Source organism: Cyprinus carpio, chromosome B1 (assembly GCF_018340385.1).
Source record: "Cyprinus carpio isolate SPL01 chromosome B1, ASM1834038v1, whole genome shotgun sequence".
NCBI classification, from domain to species: Eukaryota; Metazoa; Chordata; class Actinopteri; order Cypriniformes; family Cyprinidae; genus Cyprinus; species Cyprinus carpio.
The window spans coordinates 2,183,143-2,197,688 of NC_056597.1; the positions used below are offsets into that span (position 1 = coordinate 2,183,143).

The 14,546-nt window shown below is 35.6% G+C and overlaps 1 protein-coding gene across 7 annotated transcripts in view; it reads right to left on the reverse strand.

Annotated features, from left to right (window-relative positions):
* The window catches only part of LOC109092981 (adhesion G protein-coupled receptor L3-like), a 95,392-nt gene that overhangs the window by 59,215 nt on the left and 21,631 nt on the right, over positions 1-14,546 (reverse strand). For all 7 annotated transcript variants that reach the window (XM_042716200.1, XM_042716199.1, XM_042716198.1 and 4 more), the window contains exons 2-4: positions 8,647-8,788; positions 6,715-6,928; positions 1,125-1,234 (exon numbers count right to left, since the gene is read on the reverse strand). In XM_042716200.1, the coding sequence (XP_042572134.1) occupies positions 1,125-1,234; positions 6,715-6,928; positions 8,647-8,764 (442 nt within the window). In that variant the 5' untranslated portion in view covers positions 8,765-8,788. The remainder of the gene's footprint in view (positions 1-1,124; positions 1,235-6,714; positions 6,929-8,646; positions 8,789-14,546) is intronic.

Here is a 14,546-nt window from a genome sequence, read left to right on the forward strand (position 1 = left end):
AAAAAAGACTGAAGTACAGTCACACATTATATGTGTTGGCATGGGACTCATGTACTGGCCATCTGGCTGAAGTTATATCCAATATTTCAACCAATTTGTCATGATGGCTTAACCTCAGTAAAGCCAGAAAACCTGGCAAATATCACACCATACGTGCAATAATACCAGAAAGGCACATGACGTAACTTTCTGTAAAACAATGTTTACAGGAATCACAATGGAGTTACATCACTAAGGCATAACTTTCATCTACCAAGAAAAGTATTTCTTCATCACAAAGAACAATTCAAATAATAAACAGGCTTTGACTGAATAATTAAAGTAAAAAAAAAATGCAATCTTCTGTGTTTCTATAACCGCAATTTCTGCTATTTAAAAGAAAAACAAGTGACAAAGCTAAATCATTTTCTGTGGTCAACATTATGATACAAATGTTGTTTTTTAACCTGGAAAATTTGTTTGAAACAGCTTGAGGCTGCTGGTATTCTATATGTACATTCTATATATATTTACTACATTATTGAAACGTTTCATAAGTAGTAATGCCTTAATTAAAAAAAAAAATAAATACTGAAAGTGTAACATTGTACAAATTATAACTTGATTTTGCTTTTTAAAAAAAAAAAATATATCTGGGTTATAGCAAAGAACTTGCAGTACAATGGAAGTGAATGTGATCAATTTGTAAATGTTAAAATACTGACTGTTTTAAATGTATAGCCACAGGGCATAAACAATGTTTTATCCAATTTGAAAACTTCCTCAATTTTTTTTTAAAACTTTCTTTAAAAGCCTAACAGCCATAAAAATTACACTTTGCAGGTCAAAGAATACACATAAAAAGAACTGAGGCAGGTGCTTTCATTAAATTATAAGCTTTACATTTCTGCTTGTAAATCTTTTAAAAAATATATATTTTTAGAAGAAATAGCACACCTCTTCTCAAAAAGCCACACAAATTTACATATAACTCATGCCTATAGCCTGTAGCACAAAATAATGAGTTATACACCAAAGTTTAATACTTAAAAATTAGAAATTTGTTCAAATCCCTAAGTATGCAAAATAGCAAGAGCAATACTGAACAAAGCTTAATTTATATCTGTATGTGTGTGAGAACTTACTGTATGGCACACACTCGTACTGAACCTCAAGGTATTTGTACGTTCCAGGACACGGATCAGGAAAAACATCAGGGCCAGCAACAACTGCACACTGAGTTCGGTTGTTACACCTGAGAGAGAAAGAGAGAACGATACACCCAGACAGATAAGGCTAGGCTATTAGCTCAGTTCATTCAATATCAGTCTGACATTAGGTATATGAACCGTATGTACTCGTTCAATATGTACAATAAAAATTAATGAGCCCTAAAATACCATTTTCATCAAGTGAAAGAAAAAAGATACTTTTACTCAACAATCGCAATGAAGCTGAAAGACTCAAAATGTGGGCTCCCCAAAGAGCAGGAACACATGCTGTTGTTCAAATGTAATTCTTATGTAGGTCATATGTACATGTAGGGCTGAAAATACAGAGCAGAACGAATTCTGGCACCAAAAAAAAAAAAAATTGGAAAAGACAGTTTTGACAAATCCTGCTTGGCAGGAACACATGCACACACAAACACGGATGACCGCCACATGACATCTCTGTCATATTTCATGATTATTACACCCTATAGAAATACAAGCACACACACAAAACACAACTGACACATGTACAAACATACACAAGAATCTTAAAGCGCAGTTATATCTCCCTCAACGGGTAACCATGGAAACCTTCCAGTCCAAACCCATGGGGCACTTAAAATGCACACTCAGACACACAAACACATACTTCAGTTTTTTTAAGTTTCCAAACTTAGCTTCACAAAATCATTATAAGACAAACGACAGTCTGATGGACTCAGGTGTATGTGTGTGTGTGTGTGTGTGTGTGTGCATATAACTTTTCAAGCTGTCAGACAGTGGAATATTGTACAGGATTGGTCTCTTGGCATTTTTGTATATTTGTGTATAGATGCAGGTATGTTAAGTGTGTGTTACAGTTTGGGTATGTGTGTGTGTGGGCCCTAATTGCTGTGCTGAGTGAGTGTGACAGTCATACTCCCAGAGTGCTGTGGGGCATCTCTGGTTTCCGGGGCGACAGCTCTTGTGTGGCAGTGTGCAACACTCAGATATGACCTAATTTAGGAGGAGAGGAGAGAAGAGGAGATTCTTTTGTCTTCTTCTTTAAAGGTAATGATTTACATGCACAAAACACCCATTAGCCTACTCAATGCCCCCGCCTAGGAAATGTTGTCTCGGGTTTTGTGTGTTTAAGATTTGTGTTCACAGTTGTTTGGGTGTATCCGATCAGACAGGCTGAAGTGAGGAGATGACTGAATGAACTGGGGCAGCGTGTGTCACATGAATGTATCAGCATCATCCAGATGTACAGAGACACTGGCCTTGAAGAACATCACCTGACTGAGATATCAGAGGATTTCCTATGTGTGTGAATAACTGTTTCCTATTTCGCTCACAAACACACACAGGATATCACGATTCGTAATCATTTGATGACAATAAGGTGGGGCATTTTTTATAGTTATTAGCGTCCTTGAAGCTCAACAATAGTTTTACGCTAGCAATGCCAAGATGATGGGTTCGTTTTTCGACACTGTGACAGCAATAAATATAAATTTGTGATCAATTCAAAAACCATCTGCTTTAAGAAAGAATTCCACTTTTTTCCCGCTTTGATGAAATCATTCAATACAGATGTAAAATGTCAACAACAAAAATATAAGTTGATTTGACAAGTGCAGTTTTCTTTCTAGCGTTTACATATTTTGAAACAGTAAGTTGGGAACATACTGAAGAGTTTGTCTCTTTGAAAACATCCAGTAGCTTTTAGTTTACGTCACAGCTTGGCAAAACCACAAATCCCCTTTCCTCACAATCAATAGAAGGTTAGGAAGGAAAATCTCTAATCAATAAATAAATAAGCATGAGCAGCACACCAACGAATTTGAATGAACTTGTATTGAATTTGCTACAGTACATGCTATTGCCTCTTTTATTATATTTTAAAAAATGACATAATTTTATAAATGTACAGTACCACAGTACATGCGGTTACACTTTATTTGTTTAAGTACTGAGTAATAATAATTAACTATATGTACTTACTATATCGTTAGGGTTAGGCTTAAGGTTACTTGCATGTAATTATGCATGTAAAATGTGTAACAAGGACACATGCACGTAAGATCTAGATTTAAGTTCCAAGAAGAGAAACGCTATTACAGTATAATTGTTTTTCATTCTTATTAAAGTGTAAATGAAACAACTCTAATTTAGATTTAATTGGTCATTAAGGGTGAATACTGCAGTCATATTGTATTTTACTCTAAAACAATAAGAGAAAACAATAAGAGATTAAATATTATTGGCATGACAAATAAGCATATTCACCCCCAACTTCTCTTACTGAAAAAAAAAATTATTACTGTAATACAGTGATCAAAACCTCCTTAATTATAGGCATGACAAGGTTTAAAACCTCCTTTGATTAAAATCAGCATAAATTAAATTAAATACAAATTCAGTACAAATACAATTAAATTAATTATTATATATATATTTTTTAATTACAGTAATAAGCATGATCTTTTGCACACTACAGAATTGGCAATGAATATGATTTTAGACGAAATGGTCATTTTTAACAAAACTAACACCATTTCCACATGCAATGTAACATGATCAATAATTTGAGAAAATCAAACACACTGACCAATCAAAGGCTCTCTCGCCGTTTTCATTTCTGGAACAACTGTTTAGCATGCAGCGTGTGAAATCAGTTCTATTCTCTCTCCTCTGAATTGCATCAGACCTGCTAGTTGAAATCTCTTAGTCTTTGTGTAATATATTATGTCTGCCAATAGATCTTGGATAAGGGGCTCCCAAACAATCACCTTCCAATTACCTCCCCTCATTGATTAGAGCATTAGCCCGCCGTGGCACACACATACACACACAATCTGTGAATACATTAGCCCAAACTGAGTGAGATGTAAAGGTCAGACAAAATGAGAGAGAGCGAGTGACAGAGAGAAAGGGAGAGCGGGAGATGAGGTGGAGAATGATAAATGATGTGTGATTCCAGCCACAGCTTCTATAAAAAGCAGCGGAGCAGGACCGAGAGAGAAAAAAAGGCAAAATCTTTCTCTTGTCTTCCGTTTCATGGAACGTTTCCTAATTCCTCTATGGGAATTATACACTGTTACATTCTGAGCGTGCCTTGCACATTAGCAGTTCAGAGTTATAGAACCTGAAAAATCTATCTCTTGTGTGTTGATAAAAGCAGGCTGCCAGCATCTAAACATCTAAATCGAGTCTCACAAGATAATGTGAACATGTGTTACAGGTATATTTGTGTGTGTATGAAAGAGAACTCATAAATGGTAATTTCCTCCACATTGACTCTGGGCATGGTCTATGGCCTTGCTAATTGGATCTTACAGTCTGGTCTACCCTGAGGCAGTGTGTATGTGTGTGTGTGTGTGGCAGCTGGCAGGTGGTATAACAGGCAACCTCAGGGCAGGATATGGTGTTCTCTCCCTTACACATTTCCACTGATTACACACACGCACACACAAACACACACTGGGAGCCATTCTGAATTAACAAAAAACTGTATAATCAAATCTGTCCGGTTCAAAATTAAAAACATACAGTAGAAGCCGCCACTTTTATGAATCTTTTATGAGGACAAGGCATGCCGTTACGCAGCATGACACATCCGTTCATAGTTTGTGATTATTCTCATGCGTAGCCCATTCCCTACATCCCTACATCTTTCTTCTTGTGCCATAGGCTGCCAGGTTGTCGTCCCCGGTCAAAGTCAAGGTCGGACAGATAGCAGGCTGTGCTCTCGACATTAGCCGGAACTGAAACGATAATGTTTCTTGTGATGACGCAGATGCTAATGTGGTTTTGTTCTGCGTGGGTTCTGTTTTTCTCCGTAGCTCGGCTTCGTCTATGCAGTTTGGAGGCAAAGAATTCATTTGTCCTGCCAGACAACATTGAAAAATGCAAACAGGGTGGCTAATATGTTTGAAGGCTGATGTTTGGGGCGTTATGTAATGTGGACAATCTCAAATGAGTACATCTGATTAATTCTGTGTGCTGTGTAAAAAAAAAGTGCTGCACAAATATACAGTACGCTTGCATTGTTCTGCATTGTGAACATCTGCTTTTGAAGCACAATGTCTTTTTCCTGTTTTTTATTACGCTCTTATGTGCTAATTATGCCTACAAATCAAAGTGTTGACAGTTGCGCTCTCCGCAATGAGCTAAGCTGAAACCTAATACACAGCCCACGTATACAATGAAAAGTTTTGGGAGTGACAACCACATTTAAATATGGGAATAAAAACCCTAAATTATTATTCCGTGTGTGTATGGAATGCAGGATTCACTCCAAGTTGCGACAGCTGACACAGTGATAACTACTACATTACTACATTACTGCATTACCAACTAGCTGCTCAAGTTTGGGTCTGTACATACTACTCAGATTTGATAAAACTGCGATTGTTACTGCTTGCATGTTTTAGCAGTGATTTTAGTTGTAGAATGTGGGTTGCACTCACATTCATTCACGGTCATTTTGGAAAGGTTAATTGTAAAGTAAATTTTAGCAAAATTTTAAGCATTCTGTCAGGTGCATCTTTAAGTGCTACTACATAAAATGCCAAATGAAAATAATACTTTATTTTAAATAAAGTAATACATAAATTTTAATATATATATATATTTTATTGTAAGAATTTTTTTATGTGCAGCATTTTTTGAGTATTATTTATATATTGGTTTTTTTATATTTTGAATTACCTTTCATTTTCAGATTTTCAGCTTTCATTTTAATTTTAGTTAAGGATTTAGTACTTTTATGTGCTTTTGTCATTTTTTTAAAAATATTTCAGTTAATTGCAAACACAACATTTCTAATGTTCATTTTGGTTTTTTAAGTTTAAGTTTTTTTTTTTCTTATTTCTAACATTAACTAAAACATTTGAATAGTTTTACTTTTACTTAACAATAACAAGGCTTATGGCCTCCTATCATTAGTATTCAGTAGCCAACAACATGATTATTTTCTATAAATAGAACAAATTACATAAATTCCTTCTGCTTTAGAAATCTTATCAAGCTGAATAAACTAATTATGTAAGAATGTCGAGAGCAGGCACTGTCTCCTTTTAAAACTTCAATTATATAATTTCCTCTTCATTGTGCCATTTAATATTGAATAATATAAAATAATATTATTTACCTCCCTATTATTTTAAAATAAACAAGACGTGTAACGAAAGGCATCAAAACTCATGGACACATTTAAATTCAATGAAATTAAAACCTGTTATAATTTAAATGAATGTGCTGATATAAATGTGATTTTAATACAATTAACTGAGAATTTATTTTCCATGACTGTCTACACACAAATAAAAATGTACATAATTTTGAAAAATATTATGAACATCAAATTAAAATATTTTTATTACAGTAGGTTTATAATTTCACCAGATGGAATGACTCATTTAGCTGCAGTGTGTATGTAGCCATGCACTGACACACACACACACACACACACACACACACAGATGCACACATTCATACAACCTGTGAGACAAAGCATGTGAATGTGTCTCTCTACCTGAGGCCCATAATCTTGTAGGCATCAGGCAGATAGCAGCGAGTGTTCTCCATTTGAGCGGGGTCGGAGTCACAGATCTTGTCATCTGTGCGCCCATAATTGGCGCTCTCGATCATAATGACATCGGTGCCCGGGCAGCGCAGCTCGATAGGATAACCCTCACATGACAGCTCTCGACGCACCACAGCCATCGGCACTGGAGCACGACTTAAAACTGTGAAAAAAGAGAGAGAAAAATATTACGTCGAACTAACTATGAAGCAAATTTGAACACAAACAGAGCATTCTTCATCTTTCATTCACGCACTCTCTCTCTCAAACATAAAATAATCCAGTTTTTGAGTGTGTTAGAGAGAGACGGCATGTAGCAAAAAGAATAGTTATTGGGAGCAAAACTATTCTTCATTATACAATAGAAAGATCTCATATCTGCACCCAAAAGTCACATCTATCTAGTTATCATGTCCTCAGTTATAACCTTTCTTTAAATCACACACACACACAGACACTTAAATCAAAAATTACATTCTTTACCGCCACCCTTTTCCTGTTACCGTAGCAACACACTCCTTTCCCCGCATGACGTATAGCCATAGAAAAACACCGACACAATAAACTGCATTCTAATGCGTACACAGAATCAGACACAGACAGAGTCAGACACCCTCACACACACTCGCTCTTATGAAATTAATCTCAGGGATGTGAATGACACTTGACTGTGTGCAGGAGTTAATTTCATATTCTGCTGCTGCCTCCGATTAGCACACACACTAACAGCAGAGACGCCACATCATCATCCAATCAGGATCCAGGATTTAACCGTCGCCATCGCAATCGTTTCCACTGAGATTTAACAACGCACACACACACATAAGAGCCATTCTGATTCTAAAAGAAAGCAAGGGCTAGCAGAAATGACCGTGCGTGAGTGTGTGGGCAGGGCTGATGTATAGAACTGAAATGGCTTCTGGGTATAATGTAGGTTATTGGTTTAAGTAGAATCGAGTGCAGGCAGGAAGGCTCCTGTCGAGGTGGATGTGTGCTTTTAGTTCAATTTTGGATGGGTGGAACTGTGTTTTAGAGAAATTGAGAATTGTGTGAGGTTGGTGATAAAGGAGAGAGGCTGAATGAATGTGTGCATTACAGAGATACAGAGAATGTCGATGAGGGAGCACTTGTGTTGAACGTTGCCTTGATGTTTTTAAAACATTCCCCCAATGGTCAATTCCCCAGTGTCCTCTGAGCTCAAACCGTTACGCTAAAGGTCCCCTTGAGGGACCGAATCGCACACACGGGGTCGCGCTCACATGTGGCGCACACACATAGAGAGTCTAGACGTCTGCATCTATGATTATTGATCTGTCAGATCCTCTTACATCTGCACTCTATCTCACGCACTTTTAACAAGTTCACACACAATTTTTATAGTTATGGATTGGCCCATAAAATGGCTCATTCACTGGAAAAGAATCCAGCTATATTTCATATTTCACTACGGTGTTTGGCAAAATGCAGCTATCTATTAAAAGGCTTTGGAGTTGTTTTTGTTTGTGTGTTTTAAATTTCTTTCCCCTGTATGTGCATGAGCGCCTTTTTTCGTATGTGTGAATGTTTTGATCATAACGGATGTGCAGTGGTTGTGAAATCCTGTGATTGCTCATGAATCATTTATTGCTGCGAGAAGAGATGTCTCAATTAATAGTTTCCAAAACTTTTAATAAGACGCAAAAACTTTGGAATTTTCACTGAAGATTTGAGAGCTGCGCGCTTCGCTCTCATTTGGCTCGTCTTCATCTGACAGTCTGCACTTCAAGGTTGGGGGCCAACTAATCAAATAAAAGCAGTAAGACATCTCATTTATCCATCTCGGCGAAAACAACACAACAAGGAAATAATTGGCTTTTGTCTGTGTGTGTGCGTGCGTATTACCGAGCGTGACGGGTGTGAAGAGGGCGAAGAAGAAAAGTAGGCGTGTGGACCACATGACTGCTGATGACCCTGATGACCTCTGCACAGACTCGCTGAAGATGCGTCTCACATTAGCCATGGAGCTCCTCTCTGACGCGCACACCTAAAGTTAGAAGGACACACACAGAGCAAGCAAAGAGAATGTTAATGTTACAGCTAAAGGTCACTTTTGTTGTACACAGTGTTACGATTCAAAAATAACAGGAGCTCAAAATCAGCCTTGTTTAAGTTCTTATTAAATGTTGCGAGATGCATCCTTGCACATTATTCAAAAAAGGAATTTATTTCCATAATGTTTTATCAGACAGTAAGAACTTTCTTCTTTCCAAACCAACTGAGTACACTCAGCACAGGATGTGTTCTTGTGCTCAAAGGCAGCTAGACAGAATGCAAAAGAAGAAAACAGAACTCAAAGATCTTGCGCATCATCAAGGATGACCTACTTTTAACTTCATATGCCGGGCTCATGGTCCGAAAGACTTCTAGTTGCATGTGTACATAGACCAACAATTACAAAATACTACAGATAAACACAAAAACACGTCTTGTGTTTGTACATCTAAAGGAGGACTGTGGACTGTTTGCCAGTGACAGGTTTATGTAAAATGTTCTGTGCGACAAATGTTAAATGAGATGTAAATGGTGTCATGTTGTTCTTAACTATGGAATTATGGAAATATTTTTAAGGTTAGTTAAGCATAGTATTTTTCATTAATAACAAATCAGCTCAAAAAGCAGAGGAACTGATACAGCTGAACCCAGATGTAATGATCTGTCATATCTCTTGACAATCTAGCCGGACTCTGAATCATGTCTGTGTAATGAAGTCGATTACACTGAAAGACAAATCCATAATATTTAATAGAGATTATTGATTGTTGTGTGTGTTTGACCATGCAACCAGTTAATCATCCGAAAAAGAAAAAGAAAAAGAAAAAAAAGAATGAGCTTCTGGGTGTTTCTTTAACTTCAGACACTTTTATGCTCCTACAGTTTTAAACTAGAGTTTTATTTTTTAAATATTTTAACTTTGTATTTATATGAAAGTCGCATTAAAAGTGTCTTGAAATTTCATAATTTGTTTCAGCTTTTATTTAAATCTTTCACATATGTACCAGTTCTAGACTTGCAATTTTAAACTATGAAATCCATTACTAAATGTAAATCATAGAACTATAAAGACCTAAACAGGGGGTGAAAAAAATAACCATTTCAACAATTATTGTGTAAGTAAATATCACTTACAGAATATTTTTTTATTGTGCATCATTTCCCATCAAGCAAGTAATTTTGAAAAATATTCAAAAAGTCTACAAATATTATTGTGTGTATTTACAAATGCTAGATGTGTTGAAAATTACATTGCAGTGAAAATATAGGTCACACTTTATTTTAAGGTCCAATTCTCGCTATTAACAAACCATTTAACTATTTACTACTTTTGACTCAAACTCCCAATTTGCTGCTTATTAATAGTTAGTAAGGTAGTCGTTAAGTTTATTTGGTAGGATTAGGGATGTAGAATATGGTCATGCAGAATATGTGCTTTTTAAGTACTAATAAACAGCCAATATGTTAATAATAGGCAAGCTAATAAGCAACTACTTATCTCTATACTAAAGTATTACCAAAATATACACTGTTGGACATATTAAATAAAAAACTGAGTGTCAAAAGTGTATTTTGAAACATCCACATATTTGAATATGCCCATAGCTGTGTAATGTGTAACAGTAAAAACAGAGGAATGATAGCATAGAATGAAAATCCTGTGACAAAACTCTTGAGAAGACACATGTGGTGCTCTGCTAATGCCTCCTACAACAGCTTAATGCATCTGTCCTCTTTCCCTCTCCCACACACACACACACACACACAGATAGTTATATATGGCCTGCCTCCACTGAACATCTTTACCTTATTAAAAATAAAGCACTATACAGCCACTGTCTCATTAAACTTACATAAACACTCAACAATGCCACTCAGTCATTAGAAACACACAGCCACACACTCTTTCTTCCTTCTTATGCACAAAAACACACAAAGCTTAAACACTCTCTCTTTCTTTGTCTGGGTGATTGATGGCTGCTTAATTAAAGTGAACAGGAGGGTTTTGAGCAGATGTCCCATATTATACACAGGGACATATGGAAACATGGCCACGGTACCAGTAAAGAGCATGTGTGTGCGTATGCGTGATCAAATGACCATGTAATCATTCTACCAGTAAAGTCCTGGTCAAATGAGTGTGTGTCTATACAGAATGAGTGTGTGATCCATGACTATATCAACTATGCAGTAAGGAAACTTGTGTTTATGCTAAACAGTCAGTCTGCCAGTCAATCATGTGTACAATATATGGGTGTTTCTGCAACTATGGGCACTTTTGACTCTTTCAAAATGTAAAAAAAAATCATCCCATGTGAATTTTAATTTTAACCATCAGAGTCTGTAATACATATAAAACTGTCAACAAAATTGCATGGAGCCATTAAGATTTTAATCTGGAACAGATTTATTTTAACCATCAGAGTCTGTAATACATATTTATATACATTTTTCTTTTTTAATTTCTATAAAAATGTTATGTATTTCAATAGCTTTTTCTAATTTTGTGCAGTTTTGTAAATACTGATATTAAAAAATAATACACAAAATAGGGGATTTCATGATTTTCTCTATGCAATGTAAAATGTAGAGTGTAGCCTTAGATGTCAATTGTTTCCATACACACTAAAGATAATATATTAAGATGTTTATGACAGATTTTGCAATTTTACTGTGTAAATCATCTCAACTTAAGTGTTAAAATATTTTTTTGCAAATAAAAATATGAGAAAAAATAAATACAAAAATATAGCAGAGCTGCGGTAATGACATCTTGTGTCGGTAAGGACACAATGTTAAAGTGCCACGAAATCAAAAACAGGCTACTGTAGAGAACAACAGTAAAAGAAACAGAAAACAGAAGGTATTGCATGTGTAAAAGATAGTAGTAGTTTTGCAGTAAAGAACTCAAACTGACATTACGAGCTTCGGTTCTAGGTCTGTTGGGCACAGTTTCTTTGAAAGCCTGAAACAACGCTTCCTGTATTTTTCAACTGAGGCCACTGCCTTCTTCAGCTTGTACTTTGCATCTCTGAGTTCGTAGTACATCTTTGATTGACTCCTTTTTTTTTTTACTTTTTTTATGCCCACTCTTAATGGGTTAGTTCACTCAAAAATGTTTGTCCAAACCCGTAAGACCTTTGTTCATCTTCAGAACACAAATTAAGATATTTTTGATGGAATCTGAGTGCTCTCTTACCCTCCCATAGAGAGCAAGGGTACCACCACGATCAAGGAAATTTTACGAAGCTACTAGAATACTTTTTATGCGCAAATAAAACAATAATAACATAATTTCTTCAACAATTCTTCTCCCCGAGTTACCGTCTTCTGCCATTTTGGAGAGTACCCCAGAACATAATCAGCGTTGTTTACGTTCTCTAGGAACGTAAAATTACGGCTGCACCCCTGATGTCACATGGACTATTTTACCGATGTCCTTGCTAAGTTTCTGTGCCTTGATCATTGTAATATCCTTGCTGTCTATGGAGGGTCAGAGAGCACTCAGATTTCATCAAAAATATCTTAATTTGTGTTCTGAAGACAAACGAAGAACTTAATTAATGACAGAATTTTAATTTTGGGGTGAACTAACCCTTTCTAGTGAAGCAAGTTCTAGTGGAGCAGCATGTAAGTAATCATTAGATGGGGATAGTGGTTTGAATATATTACAATAGACTTATTTGTAATTTTTCTAATTTAATATACAGTAAACCTTGAACTTGTCTCTACTGCAACACAAGGTCTTTACCGCAACACCTAAATTTGCTGCGGTAAAGACATGTTGCGGAAATGACATTTTGCGGAAATGCTAATATTGCAGCTATTTGGAGCCTAGCAAGGTCTATTACATTAGTTTTGACTCTTAGCATCTTAATATACATGAATTAAACAGTAATATACATTTATTTTTAAAATGTAGTTCAAAGTACAGAATTACTAAGCTGTATAGTAAGACACACAATAAATACTGAAACAGAAAAGATTATATTTACCTTATATTTTTGGGATCTTGTGAGTGAGGTAGTGAGGTGGCCCAATCTGTCAGCAATGTGTGTTTCCATAGAAACTAGACTTGTTTGTCTTTGATAAAATGCCATAATCAAAGCCTTTTTTATTTTTGTGGTAAGGACTCAGAAGTGTGGGACTGGCACATTTAGTTGAAAAAATAATAAAAATGATCAGTAAATAATACAAAACAATTTAAGATGCTGTGAATTAATATGCATATTAAACAATTCCATTTGAAATAATGTCAAATTATAATTTAATTAGCTTATTTTACGTATCTCAACATTGTGAGCAGAGTTGTGGGACATAAACAAAAATGGTGTTTGGACCTATAAATGCTTCATATTTTTATATTACATCACATTAATCATTAATTATATTTTTTGTCAAGGTGTGTAATGACACTGTGAATATTTAAAATGCATCATATGACAAATTTAAACATAAATCTAAAATTTCACTGCTGGTACTTAAAAGCACCCGTAGTTGCAGAAGCACCCATGTACACATATGCGAGTATGTACAAACACACAATTACTAGTCCACTTTACTTCAAATAATGAGGATTGCTAATATATTTTAAGGCAATTGGTTTGCAGGCTTATTCTAAAGTAACAGTTCATTAAAAAATGACAAATCTGTCATCAGTTATTCAGCCTCATTTCATTCCAAACTTTTATGACTTCTGTGGAAAACAAAAGAAGGGATTTTGATAAATGTCTGTTTTTTTTTTACATGCAATTGCATTGCTTCTTGGAAATTTTGTGGCAGTTTCAAAGTCAGAAGTCCAGTGGGTGGCACTAAAAAGCGTATTCAAATTTCTCTGAAACAGAAAAAGGTGACTGTGCCAACATTTTATTACATTGGTTTATCTCTGCAGTTCGGAAATTAAATGTTGCATACCCTCTAAATCCTAAACATTGATTTAAAAAAGCATATTTTGAAGCAACTACGCCTTTTTCCCCCCCTTGTTTCTACATGGTTTTGAGCTCTAATGGAAGTCAGTGAGTTTTTTTGTTGTTTGTTTATAAATGGTTTTGAGCTCTAATGGATTGCTGAAAATTTCTCTTTTGAGAAAAGAAACCAGCATATATAAATCATGAATGAAATTTCATTTCTGGATGAACTGTTTCTTTTTTATGTAATCAATTTTGATTTTACAGTGCAGAATATGCTCATGCTTCTAGTCAGTTTCTCAATTATTTAATTGTTTAGCATGATCCATTTGACCATATGCTAATCCTAATCACTTAATGACCCAATTAGCTATTTCAGCATAACCAATGTGTGGTCACTCTTGTATGTATAATACTGATTAACCAGTGGGCATCTGAGGATGACCGTCAGGGGTTCCGCTATTCACTCATTAGTTTTTCAGTTCCTTAAAGAACTCATGATGAGTGTGCAATCTGTAGTTGGCTGCAAGTCAATTTACCAATCAATGTGCAGAACATTCATGCCAAGATTTTCATCTTTTGGAAGAATATACAGAGTGGCAGGTGATACACGCTAGGGATGTGCAAAAATACAAATTTGAAAATGTAGTAGGTGGGCTGCCTATATGACTAGCTGACTATAATTGATCTAAAGGACATTCTGTATAATTAGGCTAATTTCAGTTTCACCTGTCACCAATAGGAATTGTTTCTTTGAGGGTCTTTTTACATCAGTAATACCAATGATTATTTTGCATTTAAAAACAGCTGGACAGAACATGAAAGAATGCAGGGGTCTTGAGA